General features: G+C 53.7%; 1 protein-coding gene across 1 annotated transcript in view; it reads right to left on the bottom strand.

The window, feature by feature from the left end:
• Window positions 1-631: 631 nt before the first annotated feature.
• Window positions 632-26,245, bottom strand: part of MED27 (mediator complex subunit 27) — a 193,566-nt gene continuing 167,952 nt past the window's right edge. Inside the window, exons 6-8 of the mRNA XM_032306334.1 lie at window positions 19,032-19,073; window positions 3,348-3,425; window positions 632-1,187 (exon numbers count right to left, since the gene is read on the bottom strand). Of these exons, the coding sequence (XP_032162225.1) occupies window positions 1,053-1,187; window positions 3,348-3,425; window positions 19,032-19,073 (255 nt within the window). The 3' untranslated portion in view covers window positions 632-1,052. The remainder of the gene's footprint in view (window positions 1,188-3,347; window positions 3,426-19,031; window positions 19,074-26,245) is intronic.

The following is a 26,245-nucleotide window of genomic DNA, read 5'->3' as shown; positions in this document are numbered from 1 at the left end:
TTCTTTTGGACATCTCGAGAAGGCAGTGATTTGCTGGCATCTTCATAGCAAGGAGATGTTGGGTTGGGAACGCTCTAGGAAACTCCCCCTTCCTTCAAGACCCTCATCAGATCAATGTCTCTTCATATAAACAGATTACGGCTTTCCGTATTGGGGTCGAGGCTCTGCATGAACTGGGCCGGCATCTGTTCACAGTAATATTTAGGATAAAACATGGGACAAATAAGCCAGGCGTCCTTCTCATGCCTGCTTACATGTGTTCTGGCTGGTAACATGGGCAGATTCCCTCCCCTTTGGTAAGTATGTGTGTTATTGCTTTAGCAGAAAGAAACGTGTGTGCGCTTTCTTCCTCAAAAAGAACAATCCATTTTGCGAACTGCAAAAACATCTCTGAAATGGCGTATTTGCCAACACTGTCCTCTCTCCTAAAAGCAAGAAGCAAGGAAATGTGTCCTCGGAAAGAACAATGTTTTAAACACAGACATTACTAAGTGTTTTTGTTTTTTTTTTTTTTCAAAAGGCCCAGATCCGCTCACATGTTCACTCAACTGAGTGCAGAAGGTGCTTTAAGAAATAGGAGACAAAGCCTTGTCCGGGATATGAAAGGTTTAGTGCTTATTAAAAAAAAAAAAATAAGTTACCAAACCAAACCAAACACCCAGCGTGACAATATGCATGAACACGGGCTCATTTAAACGATAACGGCTCATGAAAATGACTTAGAACAAGACCCAGGAGAATCAATTTGCCAGTGCTGCTAACATGCGAGAAAGAACAGGCTGCATAACTGTCTTACTCTGAGTTCTAAAAAGGTCCTCTCTGCCTTCCATAAACCAGTGACAGTGTATAATTAGTCCCAAACACACGAGATGGAATCTGCCAGGGAAGCAGCTCAGCCTTAACGTAGGACGGGCTGCTTGACGGTCGGGGCAGAGCGCCGGACCTGGGTCTGGGGCCGTGAGGACAGGTCTGAGCCATCCTCCGACGGAGGGCTCATCTGGGAAGGTGCTGGGCGGGGCCGACATGCCCACCGGGCTGGGGCTGGGGCTGGGTCACTGTCGGCAGGTGTCGTGGAAGGCTTCGAGGGTTCGGAAATCCCTCCACGTCGGGGGAAGGCCATCTTGTAGAAACTTCCCGCAGCGCTGGCACGGGGCCTGGAACAGCTTTATGTAACTTCTTAACCAGGTCTAAAAAGAGAAGTGGGGAGAGAAATAGAAGAAATGGGACCTGGGTGCTTCCAGTGTCATCCTTCCTGTCAAGCCCAGTGACCTCGAGGCCAGAGAACTCAAGTCGGCTGTGACCCAAAAGACGGCCCGTGATTTCAGAGAGCGCTGCACGCAGAGTCCACGAGGTCACAAGGCTACTGATTCTCAGTTCTGGTGCTGTCCCAGTGCCCCCCATCCCCGCAGCTGAGGGTATTTTTAAAATAGGAATTCCTGCTCCCAGGGGCAGGAAGTGCTCCCTGGAGGAGCGGCTGTGCATTGGCGCACAGCCTGGGGCTCGGGGCCGCACGCAACCATGTTTCAGTCCTGTGTCCCGTGTCCCCTGAAGATGCGCACTGGTCCTCGCCTCGCTCCTGGACGAGGAGCGGGCACGGACGCTGTGGAGGGAGACTCCGCATCGAAAACAGTGTTCGAACTCTCTCCTGAGGTCAACATGCCTTCGTCTAATCTGATTTCAGAGGTCATCGCTCACTGTCACAATGAGGCCCAACGCACCTGGGGGAGGGCGGGGACACCCTGGTGCCACCAAATAACATAATAAGAGGCGAATATACACTTGAGTGGTTCAGAGTGCAGGGTTCTCCCGGGCGTCATACATAAGGATGAGACTCCCGTAACTCAATTCTCAAACTCAAGGAGATTTGCTACAAAAAAAAAAAAAGAAAAACCAAACCAAACCAACCCAACCCAAACCCCACCACAACAGGCAAGCAAGTTAAGCAAGTTCTCACTGTGACAGGGGCACATGAATCTCATCCTTTAATGTCCTCCTGAATTATGTCGATAAGAGAAAATTGCTCTTTCAAGAGGGAGGTCGAGTTTATTGATACAAATCCTCTGTCTCCACCACAGCTGCCTTGGCGGTGGCCGACTGTGGCCCAGCGCTGCCGTCCCCCTTCAACGGCCAGGTGGCCGAGGTTCTGGCTATAAGTGCGCGGTGGCTGATGACCGTTCAGCTGGACTGTTTATCCTCCAGTGGCGACCAAAGCCAGATCCTCCCCGATTCCCAGAGTCAGTTACCAAAGGGAAACTGGGCATGACAACATGTTAGGTTAAAAAGCAAGACCCTCTCTCCGTCCAGAAAGGAAGAGCTCGCGGAGGCTGTCAGAGGACCGTCCTCCCTCTCGGCTCGGCCGAGCGCCCGGGGCTGCTCGCTCACCCCGCAGCGCCGTGAGGCCGATCAATAAGTCGAGTTTGTGTCTTCCAAGAAATGAACTGCGGGTTCTCTAAGAAGCTCACTTGCTGAGGCAAACTGACGTGATGACGCGGCTGAGCGCTACTCCACCTGGCTGTCAACGCTGATCTGGACTTGCTAACAGGTAGGTCTTCCAGTAGGTCTCTAACTGGCACCTTCCCAGCATGCACTGAGAAGGGAGCTTCAGCCGCAGCGAGAGAAGGAGCCTACCAAGGGGAGAGCACGAAGCCATGTCCGCATGATGCGGACACGCACAGCTGCCATTCTGGCTGGAAGGACCTGGCGTGGGCTGGCCGGGGGGTCACATGGCAGACCTGTGCAGAGGCGTGCAGATGAGCCAGCCCCTGGGGCAGCGGCGGGCTCTGACCTGCAGCGCTCGCTGACGTCGGCAGTGCCAATGTTCTGGTTCAATTTCAAGCTACTAGTAATCGAATAACCAGGTTGCAAAATTCTCGACATTTCACAAGAGCTGGCCGGAGCCGATTCCAACACACCAGTACAATGGCTGTCTGGCTGTTTTGGGGTCACTCCCCATCCTGAGCTCCAACCTGAGAATGTACATGTCTTGGGGGGCACTGCAAGAGTTGCCTTAGTCATTGGCACCTGCTCAGCGCCAAGCATAGGGTCTGGCATAGATGAGGCGCTCAATAAATATCTACTGACTAAATCAATGTGGGTAACTGTGTTGGGAGATCACTTCTGAAACCACCATTTGTTCAGCCTGACAGAGTACACCAGTTAATTAAGTGGGAAACGGATTCTCATAAATTCCTTCCCAGTGTAAAGAAAGCCTCAGTTCTCCAGGCTGGCCCGTCTCCCACAGCAAGGCCCCGCGGCCCAGAGGCAGAACAGCTACTTTCTGAGCTGCCCGCTCTTACTTGGGGGGAGCCAAGGTTTTCGAAGGAGACGTGCCTCCTGCGGCCACTCACCATGAAGGACCTGACCACGACGTCCGGCATCTGGGGCAGCTGGTAGTGCAGCAGGGCGGTGGTGGCGTGGTCTGTCACCTGGAACCAGGGACAGTGACAGGGGTTAGAGGCCACTCCAAAGCAGCACGGAGAAAAGAAAACCAGCGCGTTCCCTTTCTGTGATAAAGCGATCTGAAGGAAAGAGCATCTACAACAAAATCTCAAGTACAAAAATCAGTGAACAAAGCTGGGGAGCAGGAGTGTCGTAGGCGGAGGACACCAAGCATTCAGGCCTGGAGGTAGAGGAGTGAGTTCCAGCAACAACTGGAAGCCGCAGCGGGGGGCGGGGGGGTGTGCACCTGAGAGGAGGGCCATGGCCCACAGCCAGCGGAGGGGGGAAAGGCCAGCAGGACCCAGAGATTTTTAGCTAAGTCACTGCAGGAAGAGACTGCACGGATGCAAAGAAGCTTTTCCAGCTGTCCACATTCGACTTCATCTTCACGTGGGAACGACGTCCCCGGCGGGGAACTGGTCTTTCTGCTTCCTGTAATTCTCCTTCTGTCTCACAGTTTGTTGTTGGAGAGATTTTATGATTCCATCACCCAGAATCTGGCAATTTCTCACGATCTTTCCCTTGGGTCTCACAGTTCCTACTACCCTTCCGAGGTGCCTTGCCACTCAAAATGTGGTTTTCTCTCCCAAAGCTGTGGCCCATTTTCAGCATCCTGGTGGGCCATACCCACTGTCTCCAAACTCCAAGTAGAGGCTTTATCAGCAGGGCTGAGGGCAAGACTGCTTTAGGCCTTCTAGAGGCAACTGGTGACCAGACAAGGCACCGTGGGCTGAAGCCCCCAACTACTTCATCTCTCTGGGGCTCAGTGTCCCTTCTGAAAAACAAAGGAGTAATCTAAGATCCCTTGTAGTTCTGAAATCGCTAATGCCTGCCACCAAGCAGCAAATTAATAATTAATACCTGGTCTGACAGTTGTTCAAAGTCCTGGTTTAGCTGACTGCCTTCAGTAGGATTCTTGTCATTGTAAATGTTATGGTTAAAAAACAAAATGAAACACACAAACAATAAAACCCCATGTAAAATATTCAACTCTGAGCAGGAGTAGCGTGGGTCTACCTGGTGTAGACTTCCCCAGTTTCTACGTGTCCTCGGACACCACGTGATGTGTCAATGGACCTAAGCGGCAGGGGACAAAGCCATCAGGTGGAAGGAACCCAGAAAGGCTGCTCCAGGCTCCACGTGGTGAGTTTGCAAACAATCTAGTAGTCAGTCTAGCTGTGTCCACGCTCAAGGTCAGAGAGGCCACGCTCCAGACAGAGGACACAGGCTCCCTAGCTTACGGAACCTGAGCCTCACTTCCCCTAAATAAATGGCCGTGCGTGGGAAGCATCTCCCGCCCAGCCAGGCTGCAGCCCTGCCTGTCTCCCCTCCCTTCTGATCCTCTAGTCTCCGGACAAGCACTCTTTCCCTGCTGGACTTCGTGGCCTGCCTGGTGGCTGGTGAAGCCACAGGACGATTAGCTCTGCGGGGACAGGATCAGGCCCATCTTGTCCATGCTACGTCCCCAAGGCCTAGAACACCGCCCAGCACCCAGCAGCTGCTCAATAAATACATATTTGTTGGATCAAGAAATAAACTAAAAACGCCCACTCGCCAAAGGCCACCTACCAGGAAGACCTGTGCTGACTTTCTTGGAAACATAAGCTACAGGTCACATATCCAACACTGCTGAGAAATTGTTACCCAAGTGACTTTCAGATAAGTGGTACTTATCCTTCCAAGTGCAGACTGTTTTTATTTTAAGCATTTCTGACAGACAGCTTTCTAAAATGAGCAATTTTTTTTTTTTTTTTTAAACAGTAGTAATGATAACTTGGCAAGATGGTGGGTGGTGATCGGTGGGGTGAAATTATGGCCATAAAAACACAGCAAAGCAAACTGGGCCCCACGGCCCCTGAGCTTGGAGGCTGCTTCCTGTCCACCCAGACCCACTGCTAAATAAAACCACCCATGCACATGCCATTTTGTGGAACATTTACGAAGGAGAGTTTCTGGAGAATTCTTTCTCCAGCCCCTGCTGTTTACTTTACAATGCTTCTAACAAGCCCTGCCCCCCATGTCAGTGCTGTCATAGCCGGGAAGCCAGGCGCTGCTCGCCCATGGCATGCTGTCCCCTAGTTATGGGTACGCTCCTTTCCCCAGATGCGGAGAGCTCATCACTAGTCCCAGGAGTCCCCTGGGACGGGGCTAGATCTGTCCACTTCAGCAGACTGAGCAACTGTCCTGGGGCCAAATTCCCCAGTCACACTGGCTGTCTAGAGGCCACGGCCCAGGTTGGCCTGCTTTGTTTGGCTGCATGTTTTCTTTGCTCTTCTTTGTAGAATTTTTAATAGGAAACATTGTATATGACCAACATACAAAATTCGGCAGCACACTGAAAGTTAACTGAGGTGGGTGTACTCTGCTCTTCATTTTAAAGAGGAGGAGACGGAGACTTCCAGAGGTTGGGCAGGCGGCTGCTCACACAGCTGGGCACTTGAGAGCAGAACAACCGACCGAATGGACCAGAAAATCCTCCGGGTCCTGCTCCAGATCCAGCTTAGTGCTCTTCGGCCTCTGGCTCCTGGAGAGGGTGCCTCATTAGTTTCTCTATTAGTAGGCTGGCAATCCGGCCCAATTTAGCCACTTCTTCACAAGGTCCAGTACAAACTACTCCTTTATATTGCTAAACGGTGGCAGTTTTTCTTGTGCTGATACGATCATTTAATGTCCCCACTTTCCCATCACAAATGACAGACATCTTACTAGAAGGAGAATGAACTGACAGATTTGTTGTATTTTCTCTCTCTTCCTCACAAGCTCCTTCACTACTGGTTTTGGGGTTCCTGCGGCCAGACTCGGAGGCACCAGACTCGCCCATGGCTGCAGAGTGCGGGGAAAGTCACCCGCGATGGTCTTCCTTTCTGTCAAGCATTCTACCTTCACTGCTTTCTTGTTTTAAACTTTTCAATAATGAAATTTTTTTTGTTGTTTTGTTTTGTATTTTGCTCAGCATCCAAGATTTTGAAGAAAAAAAAAAACCAGGCTGGGAGGCAACAAAAACATTTTGCTATTAACCAATTTAATTTAAATCTACTCTGTGCCAGCCCAGCGGAGGCTTGGGCCCCATCACAATGGCCCCCAAGTAAGGTACAGCTCCCAGGATTGCACCGGGAGATCAAAGCCCCCCTGCCCGGTGGGGGAGGCAGAGGAAGGGCACTGATGCTTCCGGGAGGGGAGGCCATTCATCCCTGCAGTGAGTGCCGTTAGGAAAGCCCTGAGAACAGATCAAAGCAGACCTCAAGCTGAGCGGTGGCAAGGGAAGGTGGAGCAAAGTAACAACAGACCAGCAAGACAGGGGACCCCGTAGAGAAAAGCAGAGGGGACCTAATGCCAGGTCAGCAGCGAGGGCAGGAGAAGTTCAGGCACAGAGGGATCGGGCCACTCAGAAAGCAGTGGGCGGGGCGCCCTGTGGGCTCAGTCGGTAGAGGGTTCAACTCTTGATCCCCGGACTGTGAGTTTGAGCCCCTCTTTTGGGGGCAGAACTTATTTAAAAATAATAAAACCAAAAAGCAGTGAGCAGACAGCCACACAGGGGCTTTGCCGCCGAGAGCTGTCTCTTTCCACTGCAGACCTGGGGCTCGGTGTGGGGCGCCCTCCCCAGGCCGGCTCACCGCCGGTTGGTTCCTGAGGAGGGGACACCCCAGCGGCCATCATGGATCTGAGGGGCTTTATCAGTCTCCCCATCAGCTTCTTCTTCCTCCTCTGCCAACCAGGGCTTCCCGAAATTCTCTCCCCAGCGCAGACTGGCAGGGAAGGTCTTCAGGCACCCAGACTGGAGGGGAACTAAGCTCCCAGGGAGAAACGAGTCTTTCAAGAGCCCTTGAAACAGCTGTCAGTCAACACGCTGGCGAAGGAGATGCCAGTCACAACAGGCTCCTGAAGCTCCTGCACCATATTGTGTGCGAGGAGCTTCTGCCGTCTCCAGCCGGAGCGTGAGAGGGTGCGCGGGACATCACGAGTCATGTCAGCCCAAGGCTACGCGGAACTGCCTGCGTGGGAGCCGTAGCCCTGCTCGAGGTGGTCTACACCACACAGCGTGGCAGGAGTCGGCGCAGGTCTGAGCGGATCTGAGTGCGGTCTGCTACATTTTAGCCGCAGGACCTCAGACAAGGGTTCAGCGGCCAGGGCAGGGAAAGCACTAGAACAGCAGCACCCGCCCTGCCGTGGGTCTTCCGGGCATTCTCGGGCCCCACCCTCACGGCCCAGGCGGGAGGGCGCTGTGATGAGCCCGCCCGTTCCCGAGAGAGGAAGCAGTCCCGGGAGGTCAAGTGCCCGGCCGCTCAGGCAGCTCCAGAGCCGCACAGCAGGCGCCTGCGCCCCGACAGAGGCCGCAGGGGTGCGGAGAGGCAGCGGCACACCCAGGCGACCCCCTCCCTACAAGGGAAGGGCCTCAGGTCTCGGAGGAGGCAGGACTCGGGGCCCAGCTCTTGCCGCTCATGTGGCTCTGCCTCTGCCTCTCGCCCCGTCACAGCCCCGGCGCCCATCCCACTGGGCCCCCCGGAAGGTCTCTGGGTGGAGTCTCCCTGCCACGCAGAATGAGGGATGGCAGGGCAAACTTCTGAGAGCTGTAGCACACATGTTAACGAAGGTGTGACAGAACGGGGGGGGGGGGGGGCTGCTCCCCAGGCTGCGGGGCCGAGAGCACAGGGCCGGGGCCGGCAGGGCTACTTTCTGCTGAAGGTCATGGCAACCGCAAAGACTGCGCTTAACCTGCCGGAGAAGGACAAAGGACGGAGGGGTGGCAGCGTCGGCGACACACGGAGGGGCAAGACTCTCCGCATGCTCTCACTCCTCAGCAGTTTCCTCTTCTAAAAGACCGTCCGTGCTGCAGATTTTTCTCGACTCGCGATGGTGTTAAGCTGGAGACGCAGCCGGTCACCCGGCCTCGCTCCCACGTGCTCGGAGCGCGCGCTCGCCTACAGCTGGGCACTCGTCTTACACAAAGCCGACTTTATAATGAAGCGCAGGGTGTCGTATGTGACGTACTGAAGACTCCGCTGAGAGCACCGCACAGAGCGGCCGTCCGCGCGCAGTGGGGGGGCCGGTGGCCCTCAGGAAGGCGGGGCTGACCCAGGGCAGCGGCTGCCGGCAGCGTCAGGAGACAGGACCATAGCTCTCGCTCGTCGCTAGCTTAAGACCCAGACTCAACTTCGAAGTACTGTTTCTACTGAATGTGTGTTGCTTTCGCACCCTGTAAGGGCCAAAGATCCTAAGTTGAGCCTCTATGAGTCAGGGAGTGGCTGCACTGCATTATTTGGTGGCCCGGGGCCTGTTCTCAGGGGTTCCTGGGCTCCCCAAGAGTGTAGCCATCACCCTGCCTGTGTGCGGCCTTCCAGGCCGGGGTGGAGGGCTCGCAGAGCAGCCGAGGCGAGGAGCACAGAGGTGAGGCCGTGCGGGGGGGCACCATCCCTCGGCTTCTAAAAGGGAGTCCAGGCTGGGGGCCAGGATGTGTGTGGTTACAAAGCTCCCCAAGGTGACTGTGACGGCAGCACGACTAGGGACCACAGATGAACGCGCCGCTGCGGGCCACTGCCTGCTTCCCTGCCAGCAGGGCGAGGGCTGCGGCCAGTGGCGCTGAGCCGGCTCTGGGCTCTGGCAGTGACACCGCGCTTCCTATTGCGACGGGCCAATGGCACAGAGCCAACTGTTTGCCAGCACACGGCCCATGGGGCCCAAGGCCACCCCCACTAAGCCAGCAATGCTGAGGCTTCTATTAAAAGTGTGTCCCACAAGATGAATAGGGAAAGTTAAGTGCCCAAGTGTTTAGGAGTTGCTTATTTAAAAGAGAAGCCTGGTTGAAGCCCAGATTCCGGCTTTCCTCCAGCCAATACCTGCTTCTACTTCCTCAGAAGAAAACATTCTCTGTGGCCTACATTAACATAACCAAAGGCAGCGTGCTGGGAAAGGTGATGTGCAGCTGTCAGGAGACAGGGTTCAGTCCTGGATTCATCGCTAATGATCTGGGTGACCTTGGCCGCATCACTCTCCCGCTGGCCCTGGTACAGGAGCAGGAGGCTGGATCACTGGCAGACCCGGGTCTAGGTTTTCAGTGGACGCCGCTGCAGGGCCTGGCTGCACGGCCTGAGGGCACATCCGTGCAGAATTCCACCCTCGGGCCAACCAGCGGGGACATTAAAGCCCTTTGTTCTAAAAAAGGATGAGCCTGTCTGCCCCACTCCAGGAACCCACCCACTGCCTGATGTGTGTGACCTACCACCTCAGCTTCTAGTTACCAAGAGCTCGGAGAACCCAGCTCAGAACCAGGGAGACCGTCGGCGCGGAGCAGCTCTTGGTGCTAGAAGCCTCCCGGATGGGCTTCAAGGAGGCACCAACCAAACATAGGCCACTTGGTTGTACCCACGCCGCAAATCAAAGAATAAAAATGAAACTTTCACTCACTGGATATGCTCGAATGCTCCACAAGGAGATCAGCCCAAGAGTTTCGGGTCTCTACTGAGGGTTCCGCCAAGGACAGACCCCCCTTAAGGAGAGGGCCACTGGGAACATCACGGAATGAGAACTTTCTGTGTGGGTCCGGCCGTCCGAGACGTGAACCTCGTGTGTTAAACGTCTCAAGAGACCGTGATCCCTGCCAGCGACACGGCTCCAAGGAGGAGCACTGGCTTTATGAAGAATATGTAAAACCAGTCCCCGAAGTACCCACTCCGTGAAAAGAGAAGCCATCATGACTTCAAAATGGGAATGCGATGAAGTCAGCCCTGACAGTGCTGGGGGGCAGGAGGCTGGGTGATGGGGAAGGGAGGAGGGACATGCTTCTAGAAGTGAGCTAAAAGTGCAGTAGAGCAGAGGCAGGCAATTTCGTTTTTATCATGCGGCCCTAGTCTCCAGTCTGCGCCCTGATTTGTATGCCGCGGGTTCGCCAGGCCTGGAGGCCCAAGGAGGAAGCATCGCAGTCCGGAGGGACTAGGGATTACTTAGACAAGATCAATACTTCCCTCTCTGCCCGATGAAGGGGCCATCGGCACGGGCTTTGCAGGGCTTCTAACTGTCCCCCAGAGCCTGGCGGCGCGGCAGGGGTGAGAGCAGAGGCCGGGCTGTCCGGGTGGGAACAGGTGGACACGGGCCCTGCTGCTTCATTTTGCTGGAAAAGTGGCCACAGTTTCAAGATCAAGCTCTGTGTGAGAAGGGTGAGACCTTGTCTGTAAAGTACCAAACATAGCCTGGGGCACGTGCCAGGGCCTCCAGTAAAGGTGTCTTTTGTTTGGCTTGAGGGTTTCACTCTAATCTCTTTAGAACTGCAGCCAAGACGCACGGACACCCTGAAGGAGATCCCCCGAGCTGAGGGCAGACCGGTGGCAGACCGGAGGCCGAGCAACAACAGCCCCTGCATCTGCAGGGAACGTGGAAACACCATGGAAAGGCGTGTGAGGGCCTGGATGACCGGGTCCCAGCTTTGTCTCCCCCAAGCCCGTGACACGCTCCCACCCCGCCGGCCGCCCCAAGGACTCCTCTTCCCAAACCTGCTTTCCCTACTGCGCTGTGCTCAAGCTCGGGGGTGCTCCTCCCCTGAACTCCTTCTGTCCCTGTGCCTGTGCCCCAGCATCCGTGGGCGGCCCAGCCCTGCGCTGGCCTGACTGGGACCAGGAGCCCCGCCTCACCCGGGCTGTGCTCTCTGTGAGGATGAGCCGTGCTGGGCTCGTGCGGCCTCCGTGGGCCTGGCTCAGGGCGTCCACAGGGAGGGCAGTGCTCAAAAACGTGGCTCCACGCTGCCACCACACACCGGGCGGCACGAGTAAGCGAGCGATAAGGCGGGTTCTATGCTTTCATTTTTGGCCAGCGGTGTTGGGGGAGCAGATCGGAAGGGGGTTTGGGAGTGGGAAAAGCTGAGGTCATGGGGTGCGGTGGGGAGGAGGGCCTGGGGTAACAGGAAAGCCCAGGGCGGCCATGAGGGAATTCTCCAGAGTCCCGACCAGCCTCATTCTGCCGAAGCCCTTGTGCGGGGCTGAGAGGAGCTGCACACACAAGGTCCTTGACATTTCCCAGGATTAAGGAATTAAAGCTCTTCATTTAGAGGAATGAAAAAAAGTTCAACGCTTTCCAGATGGTAAAATGCCAGATTCTGTTGCTGGCTGCCAGCAAAGTCCAAGCCCCAAAGATACCTGAACTGTTCTGTACCCACTTGGTGTGATGTTATTTTCTGCAGGAACAGCCTCGCAGTTAGAGAAACTCATCCAGAGACATCTGGGCTCCCAAGAAAATCCAGACAATCCCACCGACTTCCCTACCAAAGCCAAGGCAACCGCGGGGGAAAGAACCCGGTGTGCAGAGCACGGAGGGAGCCCCGCCCGCGGCCTTCTGCCCAGGAGCTCCTGGACGGGGCAAACAGGCTGTCAGGGCTGCTGGGCAGTGGGAACGGGGACTGGGCAAGGTTGAGTGGCCAGGCTTCCCTGAGGCTGTTGCTGGATTCTGACCTGGGGTATCCGGAGGCTCGTTCGTGCGAGCCCTCAGGAAGACATGAGCTCCAGAGAGACCGACTCCTACGGCAGAGAGCCATGATCCAGCAGGTGGGCCTGGGCTTTCCTGTTCCACCTGAACCGTGGAACTGGGTACGTGTGTGGACCTGAGCAAGGCGGTCTCGGTCATTACCACGATCAGCGGTGGTGGAGGGAGCCTTGCCAAGGAAGGTAGTGGGGTGTTGTCAAGGGGAAAACCAGTGATCCAATCTATTCTGGGCTTGGAAGCGTGTGAATATTCAAATTTGCCCTTGAAGACAGACGGTGGTGATAGAAGGCATCCAGCTGTAGGGGGTGCGGTGGTCCCCGCCAGCCGTCCTCGGCACCCGCGGCCCCTGGGGCTGACAGTCCCCAGCAAGCGTTCTCCCTCTCCCAACCTGGTCAGTACAGCCCAGCTGCCAGCTTAGGAAAGGCCGCCACTGGGGATGTCCCTGGGATCGTCTGCCTCCTCTCCGCCCTTGAAATGCGTCAACAGCTCGAGGACACTGGGCTCCCACAGGCCCCCTCCCGCATCACCCCCGCCTGCTGTCGGCCCACCGACCCTCACGCTGCTGAGGGGTGCCCTCGGTTTCCTCTGTCTGGGAGCACCAAGACACACGAGTGAGGCGGCCATGGGAATCATGGAAACGCGGCACTGACTGCCACCATATCTGGTCTAAAAACATTACATTCTCCTCCTTGAGAAAAGTTAATCAGCATTTAAGAGAAAAGAGCACTTGTCAGAGTGACGGGATCGGGAAGTAGACGCCCCTTCTACAACTTGAAAGAGACCCTTTTTCGGAGGCTGCAGAATCCTTGTAGGCGCGGGGGCCCTGCCGACGGCCTCCTGGAAGGCGGATGCGGAGCGAGGCAAGGACAGAGATGTGGCGCCGGGCCTTGGGGCTCCGGTCACAGCCGTCGGCGCTGCCAGGTCTGCCTGCCAATTCAGGGCGCTTGTGGAGGGCGCGTACACGGGCTGGTGGGACGCAGCTCGGATGTCAGAGACGGAGACTGGAAGTCACTGCTGCGTCTCGTCAGCGACATGCAATGCTGTGGCAGGCACGCATGCTCCCGTGACACCCGCCACACGGCCTCCTCCCGGAGAGCTGGTCCCGTCCTCCGGGAGCCACCCTTGGTTGGGACAGCTCCCTTTCCTGCGGCCTGGCACTAGTGACAAGTGGGTCTATCATGTACTACCCGGGCGGGCACTCAACCTGTGGGAAGTAATCGACGGAGCCCCGGCTTCAGAGCAATGACTCTCCTGCGGATGACTCCGTCTCTTGCATGGAAAAGGCCCAGGTGGCCACTCGGTCAGCCCCCCCACCCCCGACAAAGTCTGTGCGAGGCCGAGGTCGGTCTTTGTCTCCGAGAATGAACCTGTGAGGGAAGGCATGAGGAAGCGGACGGAGTGCTCTCCGCCACCGGACGACCCACCCGTCCACAGCGAAGTTCTGAGGGCCCAGCCGCGAGAGGGCCGCTCTCCCTGCCCCGAAGCCTCCGGAACGACGACTATGGGCTCCGAGCCGGACGTGCACGGGTGAGCGCGCTTGGGCGGGGGACGTGCTGGTCCCCCCGTACTGCCTCTCCCGTCTCCGCCTGCCCGTCCGCAACTGCGCACATGGACCCCTCTTTCCTCAGCCTCCCCGCCAGACTTAAGGCAGTAAGGAGCTGCAGACTTGCTCTCCCTCTCCCTAAGTTCCTGGATGAAAATGCACAGTGTTGGGGGAAGGAAGAGGTTAAAGACCAAAACAGTGACTGCCCCCGCAGAGTTTAAATGTCAGAAAAATAGGAGCACGCCTGAAACCCTTCTTGCCTCTTTGTGCTTCTGCCCTTTCATACAGCCCCTATTTCTAAGCCCCACTCTCGGAGTCTGCTCTGCTGGACGCGCTGGCTATAAAAAGCCTCTTCGCCCTAGGACGAAGTGCACAGAGCCTCCGGGGCTCCGCAGTAAATGACGGAGCCTGTCGGCAGCCGCGGCCCCACAGCAAGCTGTCCCCGGCCCTCCGCCGCTCCCCTGCGCCCGGGGAAAGGGGTCTAATGAGGAAGAGGGAGAGGGCTTGCTGACAGTCCCGGCTGCAGACAAAAGGCAGGCCACATTTCGTTTCACGTGGTGGGATCTGCGACAGGACCTCGTGAGCTTGTCTCTGACCCAGGGAGTCCCGCGCGCACGGCCGAGGACAATGTGACAGGTGTGCTTTCATTCTCTTAGCTCCCGACATTGTCTTCCAGGGATGAGAAGGCAGCAGAAGCGCAGGTGGGCTCTGGGAGGCAGCCCTCCTCCCTTCCCCTTGCTTTGTCACATTGAGGGGAAAGACCTGGGGGGGGGGTCCCACGTTCCCAGCAGGCATCTCTCTGCGGCGGCCACCGCTGCTGCTCGTGGGCAGGGAAACCCACAGTCTGTAGAAACTGCGACCACACAATGACCGCCAAAGAAAGGAGGTCCTGGGGTTCTATACCAGAGCGATGCCGGGAGTGCGCTCCTCCAACCGTGCGGGGAGGGCCCGTGCCCGTGGCCCAGCTCCTGACTCTGGCACTGATCGCCACCTCCTGACTGGCGAGCACATTCAGGAACTCTGTTCTGCCGGAGAGATCCCTTCTCACCGACGATCAAGGATCCTCCTTGACCGTGTCAGTGTGGTCTGAGTGACCATGTCACTTCCCTATTTCAGACAATGCAGACAACGACGGCTCCCCTGCCCGGTGTCCGTGCACGGGTGTGAGCAGACAGACGGCGGGCGGGGGAAAGCTTACCACAGAGCTCTCAGTGTTTCTGTGGGAAATGCTACCAGTAACATCGACCGGGACACCCGCAATTTAAGTGGGTGGACAAGAAGCAAATAGGGTCTGAGAAAAAGCTGAGGCTAAAAAGCAGAGTTTAGAAATGCTGCCAACTAATCTTTTTCTTTCGGCATTTTTGGGCCGGCGATGCTAGTCACCGTCCCGTGCATCGCGCCAGCTTTGTTTTCAGGGCACGGTCTGTCCTCTGCCCACCAACGCGGCCCGAGACGAAAAGAAAAATAAGCACGGACTGCCCTGCCTCTTCGTGAGGCCACCCTAGTGTCCTCCGTCCTCCCCACCAGTGTCTCCCGCACGTGTGTGACTTTTTCTTTAAACAAAATCTCAAACCTCTTCCATGTGATGATGATTAGCTGAAAGCGGTTAAGGTTGAAGCTTAACTCTGTACCACGCTATTTCCCGATATGTTCCTGACTCGGACAGCGAAAAGACAATGTTTTAGTAGGGAAGACGGAGGACTCACGAACCCACCGACTCTCACCTGCCCCTGGGACAGGACAAGGACTTCATTACGGGCAGGCAGTTGTAAACAGAGGACACTGTCTTCCGTCCCCAAATTGTGCTTTGTTGAGTACAGGTCAGTGTCAGGTCAAGCCCATTTAGTTAAAATAGGTCAAGGAAGGGGTGACGAAGGGCTTCCAGAAAGGGCTCTGCCCACACAGACAACACGCCATGCCCCAGGTGAGGTAAAATCCCCACAGACGGATCATCTGATGCGCCACACAGACTGCGAGGGAGGCACGGCCGGCGCTCATGTCGCTCCGACTAGACTAACGTCAGATTTTAAACGCTGCTTCGGTGTGCGTTTGTAGTTTTCAACAAACACAAAGAGCACTTGGCAGGTTATTTTTAGGGGAGGTAGAATAAAGATACAGCCTGTCTCTCCACATCCATGCCTCACCAAATCTGTGTTTCACACATTTTACAACTTCCTAATAAACTTTCTGCTGGCATTCAAAAATACTTAATACTACAAGGAACATTAAAAAAAATGTATCTATGCAAAGGCGAGCCTGTGCAAGCCCCTCGTACGTGAATGGAAATCGGACCACGGTGAAAAGAGCAGTTAGGGTCTGTAATGCTCACGGCTCCCCGAAGCCGTGGCCCGAAGCGGGTAACTCATTGCAAGGCCACAGAGGACACGGAGATAAAGCAGGCAAAAAACCCAAAACTGCTTTAGTGTTCTCTTATTAAAGCGAAACACGATGCAGATAATGACCAGTGTTCTTTCTCTTTAGAACGCTTTTCCACCCACTGCTGGGGAAAAACACAACAAAAGCAGCCAGCCTGGACAAAGTTATTAGCATTGAAGGCCGAGATGTTTGGCATACCGAGCAAGTAAATGCCTCAGGTCTGGTCGCCTCGATAAGAAGGCTAAGATTCAAATGTAGCCGCCTGTCCCAAAAGCCTACCTATGAGCACACACATCTTCCCTTTAGCTCAGCTGGGTAGCAGAGTGTTAGAAGAGTCAAGATGATGATTTTCTTTTCTTTTTTTAAAGATTTTATTCATTTATTTGACACAGAGAGAGAGAGAGAGAGATCACAAGTAGGCGGAGAGGCAGGCAGAGAGAGAGGGGGAAGCAGGCTCCCTGCTGAGCAGAGAGCCCGATGTGGGGCTTGATCCCAGGACCCTGAGATCATGACCTGACCGAGGGCAGAGGCTTAACCCACTGAGCCACCCAGGAGCCCCGATGATATTCTTTTTAAGGTAAACTTAATTGTGGACTAGAAAAGCTGCAAAGATGTAAGCACAGTTCTAATGTCCCCCTCGCCCAGGTTCACCCACGGTGACACCCGTCACGGCCCGGTACGTTCAGCCACAGCTAAGAAACCAACACTGGTTCCTTATTAGGGACTAAGCGTATTTTCTCATTAGTCTCGCTTTCTCTTTCAGGATCCAGCCCAGGACAGCATGTTGTATTTACCTGTGACCAGACTGTGAAATTGTACTGCTTAAGCAGGCTCCCTAAAGGTTTAGAACTAGATGAGGTAATGTTCCACAGCACTATGAAAGTCATGGAATTGTGTTAATTTTGTGTTATGTGAATTTCCCCTCAATTAATAAAAAAAGTTCTATGCTTTCTCTCTAAGTTACCCAGCGTCCCCTGGACATAACTAATACTCGAGTGGAAAGGATTTGGGCTCAGCTTTCAAAATTATGTCCCATCTTCGCACCAACCCCTTCAGCGGACTTGAGAATAAAATCTGAATTCTGTCCCCAGACCCGGAGGCTCACCCCTGGCTCTGCCTCTGTCCCCCGCAGCGTTCCCTCCCGGCCCACTGTGTGCTCCCACCGCACGGGCTTCCAACAGCTCTTAGAACGCGCTCCTCCACACAGGCCTGGTGAGCTGCGGCCGCCACTGCCTGGGGATCTCCTCTCGCGGCCTTTCAAGTGACCGGTGCCCTCGCAGGAGCGGCCCATCTCAGTTTAGGTCTTGCCCCGTAGAGGCCTCCCGTGGCCGCCCCAGCGTGAGGGGCCCCTCCTGCCGTTCCTGACTGAGTCCGCTGGGGAATGCCCTGGAGTTACCCTCCTTCCTTCTCCTGCCTCCCCGTCTGGTTTTCCCTCGAATTCTAGCACCCAGCAGAGTGCCTGGCTCATCGCAAAGGGGCCCAGTAAGTCATGACGGGGAGCCGGCTGGGGCCCGGAATGAATCACAAGCACCTCCGCCGCGCGTGCCACTGGGCAGAAGCGGAGAAAGAAGAGCAGCAGACAGAGGCGGCCGGTGCCCTGCAGGGGAGCCGGCCTGGGTGCTACGGGGGCGGGGGGCAGCCCTTGCAAGCCCCGGGTGCCGAGCTGCTCCAGGGAAGGGCCCCGTCCACCATCAGAAGCCGGGAAAGGGTTTTCCCTAGTCCCATTTCTTCTGACATCTCCCGGACAGCATTTCACGGGGAATCCTGACATCAGAAAAAGAGGCGACCAGACTGTCAAGCAGGGGTGGGAGGGGGGTGAGGATGGGGCCAGCCCGCCCCCCTCAGCCCATACTAGGCACCCGTGTAGACCACAGGGCTCTGACAAACTCTAAAAACCGGCTGAGCTTGGAGCAACTCAAAAGCCTCTGCTTCTTGTTTTTGTTGAAGCTATGGTTTCCATACAGCAGAAGTCACCCTTTGTAGGTGTGAGGTAACAGAAAATACATACATACACTGTTTGATCTCTGCCCCTGGTACCTGGCATAGAGCGCCTGAAATCCTTATAATTTCCTAAGTGATAAGAGCACTGGGGCATATCCTGTTCTAACGAGGTGACTCTGGGTGGGCCCCTGCGTGGGGACTGGTCACCAGAAAGGCCAAGCCATGATTTGGGTCATAAGAGACTTAGAAGTTTCTGTCTCGCTCCCCCTCCTCCAGAGAAAGGGAGTGGGGCTGGAAGCCGAGTTCATGATCGATTATGTCTACCTGAGGGAGCCTCCGTAAAATGCCAGCCGTAGGGGGTTTAGAGCTGCCAGACTAGACAACGCAACGCCAGAAGACTGAGGCACCCCAGCTCCGTGGGGACCAAGACTCCTGGGCTCGAGGCCCTCCCAGAGCTTCCTCCGGGTGTCCCTCCACCGGGCTGTTCATCTGTACCCTTTATCGTGTGCTCTCACAAGCCAGGAGACCTCAGCGAGCATTTCCCGGGTTCTGTGAGCTGCTCTGGCAGACTGACAGAGCCTGAGGAGTGGGCACGGGAACCTCAGAGCCTGAGGAGTGGGCACAGGAACCTCCGATCTATCACCGATCTATCACCGGTGGGGCGGAAGCACAGGTCACTGAACTTGTGACTGGGGTCTGTAGCTCTGGGGCAATCGTGTCTGGCCAAGCTGAACTGGAGGACACCCAGCTGGTGTCCTGTTTCCGTGGGGACAAACCCCACATGTTCGGTGACCAGGAGGGGCAGAAGTGAAGTGTTTCATGTGCACAGTAATGGGGATTCACTGGAGACAAACACAAGAGGGAAGACACAATAGGGGGTCTTCCCTATATAGGAAGGAAAGCACAGATTTCTCTCTACAGTCGGTACATTATTAGATCCATGACTTTGGGAACATAATACAATGTGTAATCATCACCACAATTAAGACACAGAATATTCCAGTGACCCCGACACATTTCCTCTTGCCCCTTTGGTGACAATCTCCTGCCCTGACTCCCAGCCCCTGGACACCACCAATCTGATTTCTGTCCCTAAGGTTTTATCTTCCCCAGAATGTTTTATCAGTGGAATCATACCGTGAGCAGCCTTTTATGTCTGGCTTTTTCCACTTTTGAAAAAGCCTCTAACTTAAGACCAATATTTATACCTTTAAGCATTCATATTTCCCTTCCTGCTCCTGAATAAGAAGGAAAGAGTAGAGCTTACCTTCTGGAATACTTGATAGTTGGATTTGGACCATATATCCAGCTGGGGGGAAAGATATAAGACATCATCAGCACCGATTTTAGAAATGTCAGCTTCGAGAGAGGACACTGTAACCACTCTACACCCATCAGCTTGAACTAATAAACACAATTATGGAATAATAGGATCGTGGCATTGTGTGTGCATCTTAAATGTCCTGTTTAAATTTCTTCTCTCTCAACCTCTCAGTGACTTAAGGAAACCCACAGAGGGATATAGGGAAGTGAGCAAGAGGCAACTGTTGCATCCAAGGCTGCATGAGCAGAGCCCCTGGCTCCCTTCTCTAACCTGGACTCCTACCATACTTTTCTTGCATGGCCATGTCAACCGTGTCTCAGGACCTTTGCACAGATTTCTTCCCCACCCCCAAACACTCACATGGCTCCTCCTAATTTTCTTTAGTTCAAATGTCAACTTAAACTTGAGAGTCGTTTTCCAGTTACCTTGTCTAAAATATTATTTCCATATGTATTGTCTTATTGTTTCAAAAATTTGAGATTTTCATTGCACTTAGAACCACCTGGAACTTTCTTTCTTTCTTTCTTTTTTAAATATTTTATTTATTTATTTGATAGAGAGAGAGAGAGAGAAAGAGATCGCAAGTAGGCAGAGAGGCAGGCAAAGAAAGAGGGGGAAGCAGGCTCCTTGCTGAGCACAGAGCCCGTTGCGGGGCTTGATCCCAGGACCCTGAGATCATGACCTGAGCTGAAGGCAGAGGCTTAACCCACTGAGCAAGCCAGGCACCCCTGGAAGTTTATTTCTTTCGCTCATGTTGTCCTGGTGTGAGACCTAGCATGTCGCAGGCATCGGTAGGTCCGTGCTGAGTGGAGGAAAACTAGCTCCCAGCTGCTAAGCACCTGCTCCACCCCAGTCACCACACTGGGCCCTTTACCCGCACTTGCTCATTTAATCCCCAGAACAAGCCAGTGTGGCTGGTCCCAATAGCAACCTTCCTTTCCAGAGGACGAAACAATGGTTTCAGAGCCATTCAATCGTCCATGGCAATCTGGAGGGGCTTCTTACGGATGGTCTCCCCTGAGGGCGCTCAAAGCTGGTTGGCATCAGAAGCTGCCGGGGTAAATTTTTTGTTTTTTGATATACAGATTCCTTGGTTCCTCCCCTGGAGTGTCGGAAGTAGTAGGCTTAGAGTGGGCCTGAGAATCTGTTCATCTGTCTGTCTGTCCCCAAGCAGTGGTGGAACCTGATGGCTGGTCAGGCCAGGGACCCTTGATTGAAGGCACCCTCCTTCCCAAGTGAGGAAACTGGAGGTCGTGGCTAGGGCTTGAAGTCAACCTGGTTCATCCTCCTCGGGCTACACTGGGTCTTGCACAGAGCATGTCAGCGGCTTACTTTAACCAAAAGGATTTTTGTTTTACAAGTTTCATATGATAAATCAAGTCAATACTTGATGTATTACTTATTTATTATTGAGTTTGAAACAAACTCATTGTTTCATGAGTTTATACTAATAAATTAAGTAGAACAAAAACAGAATTGCCCCAATACCGTGCTGGGAGACAGCTCGAGGACAGTGCAGATTAGAAGAGTCAGTATGTCCCACAGGGGCTAGAAAGTCAACTATAATATGTGAGTTCCTGAGCTGAACAAAATGGGCGTCTTGGAACCTGCCTTTGGGGCAGGCCAGGGGTCATGGTAGAAACCTGAGACATGGCTGTATGGCCCGTAGGTTGAGTCACTGACTGTGGAGCGCCTGGGAACCTGAGCAGCAATCTCATGGGAAGATTCCTCTAAGACAGGAAGAAAAGTGTTGCACTTGACACGGCGGGGTTCACAGTTCTGTTTTTGTTCTGAGGAAAACACCAATATCTGGTTTCCTGAAGATGGTCCTCGGAACTGAGAGGTGGTCTGCGCACAGGAGCCCACTCAGTCCTCCCCGGCTTCCTCCTGTTCAGAATGAGTTGCCCGTACGCTGCTTCGTGTCTGAGAACTTTCAGGCCATAGAAGAGGTTGAGAGGATCCTGAGAGGGTTTCCCTGGGCCCCCGTGGGGCTCCTGCTGGAGAGGGCCAGTGTCAGCTGGTTCGCGCCCAGGAAAAGGATGGGAAGAACTCCGCCCGAACAGTCACGCGAATGGGTCCGCCTCTCCCGAACTCCTCCGGTGTTACCATCTCCTCCTGGATTTCCAGAGAAGCCCCCAGCTGACCCCTCTCCTTCAACCCTGGCTCAGCTGCTCTTCAGAAAGGTGGTATCAATTTTCAGTCACTGCACCTCCCCACCACCCCCCGCAAGCCAGCTGATTAAAAAAAAATCTTTAGGCATTAGAATTTTAATTTGGTAGGCTAGCAATTTGTAGAGGGAAAAGTGACATGTTACTTCAGATAACTTTGAAGGAAACCTCAAAAAAAGACAAATGGAATGAACCCCACACTGTCAATTCTGCTGAGGAAAACTGCCGGCCAGCATCCTGGGGAGAAGGCCAGTTCCTACGGGCTCTCCGTGCCGCAGCGGAGCCCAGGGCTTACAAAATGCAGCACTTAAAGATTATTCAGAGAGTGCAGAATGAATAAGAATGATTTTTTGTATCTCTCAGTTCTGCCAAATCCCTGCCAAGACGACTGGGAGATGCCAAAGATTCTAAATTTTAGGGAGAGTATAACATCAGTGTCTCAACTCGGAACCAACACAGCTCCCCTTCATTTGAAGCCGACAGCTGTTTCGTCGGAGCTTCTCCGCTGTTTATCCTTCCTGCCTGTTCCCACCCTGTGTAGGCAGACCAAGACCTAAACATGGGGCTCTCTGGAAAATGAGAGAAGAAGCGGCACATCACCCCAAAAGTTATAGCTTTTCTTTAAAAGAGGAAATTATTAAAACAAAAAAAAGAAAACCCACCCCCAACTCTTCAGTATCTGCAGAATGTTTTAATAGAGAAATCATCTAGGGAGAAATGCGCCCAAGTTTAATTAAGAGATGCACTCTCCAGCCTAATTGCGGCTTCTCAAACACACCACGCTCATTCAAAGGCAGTGGGCTGCTCTTTCTGAAAGGCGGTTTAAATATATAATTCAGGGCCCTGGGGAAGAGCCGCAGCCGTCTGGGACCGGAGGATGTCAGACAATACGCCCCACGCACCAGGTGCACACGGTAAGAAAGGGAGCCGGGAACAATGGGTCCCCCTATTGCTTCGACGGCACAGCAGGCAGTTTGGACTTCATTTTCTGCTAGATTTATGCCAAAGAAAGCCATCTAAGTGAGCGTTCTGGAGTCAGTGCCCTGCGTCTCCTCAGGGCCAAGAAGATTTCAGAAATTCATTTCAGGGAGCCCGGACTGACCCAAGTGAATATTTATCAGCATTAGCTTAGGGACCGCAAAGGCGGGCATGGCTACCAATTTTTTTGCTGGCTGTGATATTCAAAAAGGAGCATTCTGGAAGCTGTAAACTTGCAGCTGGGTGAACGGGAAATTATTCTGAACTGTAATGTCAGGGAAAGAAAGTAAAGCACCTCTCAGTATTCTGGGCAAGAATTAGAAAGATCTTAAAATGGAAAAGCCAGCCTTATGGTAATTGGTGGCTGAATCTGCAGTCTCAGGAGTAGCCTCTGGGACCCTGGGGACCGGAATGAGTATTTTAGGGGTAGGAATGTGCTCTATTCTTGGGTAAAATGGAAACAAACCCCACAGATGACCAACCACTCTAGCACAGACACAATCTGCTCTCAGGTTAAACATCAAGACGTCAAAAGCCCTCTCAACTAATAAGAATGGTGACGAGCAAACTGACTTATCGAAAAGAAAAATCAGAATGGCCTAGTACCAGATGGCACGCCGGCTATGACAATGAGCGCTGCCATCGGCGCGGCTGCACACCCCGTGAGGACAGACATCACTCACTGAGGACCAGGCATGCGTCCCAGGGATGCGTTTCCTTCATGCCCCCTCCCTCCCTCCCTCTCTTTCTAAGATTTTATTTATGGGGTGGGGCAGAGGGAGAGAGACCAGCAGACTCCCCTCTGAGCGCGGAGCCCAAGCATACGGGGCTCCGTAGCTTCCGAAATCCTCCCAGAGATCTGGATGGGGATGTGAAACTATCCCATCTCCCACAAGAGGACACCGAGGCTCCCAGAAGTTAGAGTAACCTGTCCAACGTCACACGAGTAGTGGAAGAAAATCCCAAACCAGCTCTGTCTCCAGAGGCCCCGCTCTCAACCTGGGAAGAAGACCACCTCCGAGCTGGAATTCAGGATGACTGCGAGCCCCACCCCCAAGCGGGGGCAGCTGTTGCGGGGGGGTGGCGCTCTTGCAGAAGTTCCACATGACAAATGTGCTTCGAGGCCCGCTCATGTGACAATCATCGCCACCGAAATTCACTTTGCAGCCAGTGGAAATTCTGGCAGCTTCTCAGAAAGTTACCAATTCTTCATTCCAAAAAATAGTACAAGGTACCATAAATGATCTAAAATTGACAATTCCAAATAAAATCCTTCAGCCTCACAAGGGCCTTCAACTTCTGAAGCTTTTATTTATGAACACTGTGAGGTCAGCAGGTGGTGCGTCAGTGGGACAGAGGGCCGTAAACCAGGAATGGTCGGGCGTCTCTCCATGATTACGCAAAAGTTTTCAAAACCATAAACTTGTACCCAGTCGCCTTCTTACTGTGCCCTGGCCTCCCTGGCGAATCAGGAAGAGAACAAGTCTCACCCCAGAACCGGTGCTATGGGTCTGCTGATCTTCAACTTTCCACCTGCGATCAGGACACACATTTGTTACTAGCAAGTGCTGAAGGCACAAGTCCGGGCCCGTCCGCATGTGAATTAGACAGGAGGCCCCTTCCCCAGCTTTCCCCCCTTCCCCCATAAGTAACAAGAGGCCGTTTTTCTGAAGGTCGTCTGAACAATTTCAAAGGCTATAACAAATCAAAATGTTCCCTGCATCTAATATCAAACGGGGCTGATGCCAACACTTATTAGAGAAATCAGATTCAGGCTTCCCCAACCCCCTCGACCCCCACACACACACACATCCGACTTTGAAGTGGGAAGCATGCGGGGATCAGAAATTACCCTGGAGACAGCTCTGGCTGTCTTTGAAGGTTCCCTTTGATACCACTATTTCTTTCCTCTCTTTCGCTAGGAGGCTAAAAGCTGCCTTTTTTATTGATATGGGGTAATTAATGAAGCTATAGCATTAACATAACCTAAATCTCCTAATAAGATAAATTCAACCGAGACACACATTTTTTCACTTAAGTCTGGCGGGTATAAAGTCAGGACAATGGCCAGGTATTTCAACTTAAATCTGCCTTTTAACATGCTGAGTCATGGCTCTCTGTGCCTCCCTGGTTACAGTGAATAGCAGGCTGGTAAGTTTTAAAAAACATTTTTATACTTTATTAGAGGAATTACTCCACTAGAGCTTGGTCTCAAAAATATGCATCCCAGATAAAGAGGCAGACGATGAGGGCGGCAGCAGGGGTGACTGCAAAGTGCAAAGCGACAGCCTCGCTGGCATTCTGATGGGGAAAAATCCTGCCAGTTCTGGAAAGCTGGGGCTCAGGGGTGGAGGGGGCACCGGGCCACTATTGTAGCAAGGGGGATAATTAAACCTTTCAGGAGGTGCTGGTTGCTTTGGGTTTGGGGGACACAGACTCCAGCAGTCATAGAAGTTCAGACCCCAGCATGTCTGGCTTTCCAAGCCACGCCCACGGCATCCGGCATGCAGGGCTGAGCTCAGACTGCGGTGAGCCCCCCCACCCCCCCTACAAGCGCTCAGGCACCAACTCAGCAAAGGCGGACAGAACTGCAAGCGGCAATCTGGTCTCGAGGACCACACCCCATGCTCCAGGGGCTGCTTCCAAAGGTTACATTTTGGGATGGGCTAGACATTTCAGCATGTTAATTATACTAAGGCTTACATGTGTATAATTAAACGTAAGTTCACATACACCAGCATCAGTATTCAAAATAGAACACTAATAACGTCTGCATGGTTTTGTAAAGTGCTCTGAAAAAAAGAAGGGGCTAACCAAACTGGCTAGGACTCGATCCGGGGCAGAGCGGTCGTTCGGAGTGCTCCTCTGCCAAACGTGGTCAGTGTGCCTTTGCAACAGCAAGTGCCCTGGCCCTCTCAATCTTGCTATTCCCCGTGTTAGGGTCCCTGCTGACCACTTGGGCCAATGTGTGCGGCTGTGAAATGCAGCAAGAGGCCTCCTATATCACATTTGTGATATGAGTCAGAGCCGAATTCAGGTTCCCAGACACATACTCATTTTCTTTCTGAGGAACACAGAACCCACGCTAATCTCTCATTAAGAAGACGCACACCGCGTGCGCACGCGTGTGTCTCTCTTTCATTTTCCGCACTACGACTCCACTCCCGGCTGCTGCTTTTGGTTCTCGTCTCTGATGTTCAGTTCTCCACCCTTCCACTCCGGCTAAAGCACTGGCACATCCCAAGCAGGCTTCTCCACTGTCCCCTCCCACACAGCCCCCCGCTTCTCCAGCACTCCAGGCACTGCACCATCTCCCTGGGACAGCATCATGGGACAGGGTCTTGGCCTTGAGGTGCTCCCAGCAGATAGAGCTCTGAGGCCCGGCGGGTGTGCCTGCAGGTAAGTCCCTGTGCATTCGAGGTCTCAGCTGCCCTCTCTGGAGAACAAGACTAATTTAAGCAGAACCTAGGACTCAATGACCACTGTGGGCAAAGTTTGCTTAGCATGACGCCCACGAGGACAACATACAGAGTACTTGGTGTTTCTATTAATTGCAAGAGAAACACGTCAACAAATAACATGATGTACTGATTCTAGTCCTAGAAAAAGACTGTTCAAAATTCCATGATGTATTTACGAGGCGGCTCCGGAGTCTGGGCTCATGTAAGAGACCCTGGGAAACGGGGACAGGATGAGAAAGGGGACAGCAGTAAGCCCGGGTGGAGGGAAGAGCGGGTGTGTGAGGTAGGCGAGAGCACAGAGCATCCCAGGCTGCGGGCACTGAGGGCACTGAGGGCACTGAGAGTGAGGGAGAGAGCTGTGGGAGCCACAAACAGCACAAAAGGCTGGACAGTGAGACAAAACGTGCGCAGAGAATGATGGCAGCCGAGGTCAGTAAGGAAGGCAGGGGTCAGATCACCTGGCATTTCTATGTGTTGTGGAAGAGTCTGGATTCTATTCTAGAAGTTAGGGTTTTCAGAAGCGTGTTCCGTAAAACGCCAGTGTCACAAC

Source organism: Mustela erminea, chromosome 12, assembly GCF_009829155.1.
Source record: "Mustela erminea isolate mMusErm1 chromosome 12, mMusErm1.Pri, whole genome shotgun sequence".
In the NCBI taxonomy this organism is placed as follows: domain Eukaryota; kingdom Metazoa; phylum Chordata; class Mammalia; order Carnivora; family Mustelidae; genus Mustela; species Mustela erminea.
This window is presented reverse-complemented; position numbering and strand designations above follow the sequence as displayed.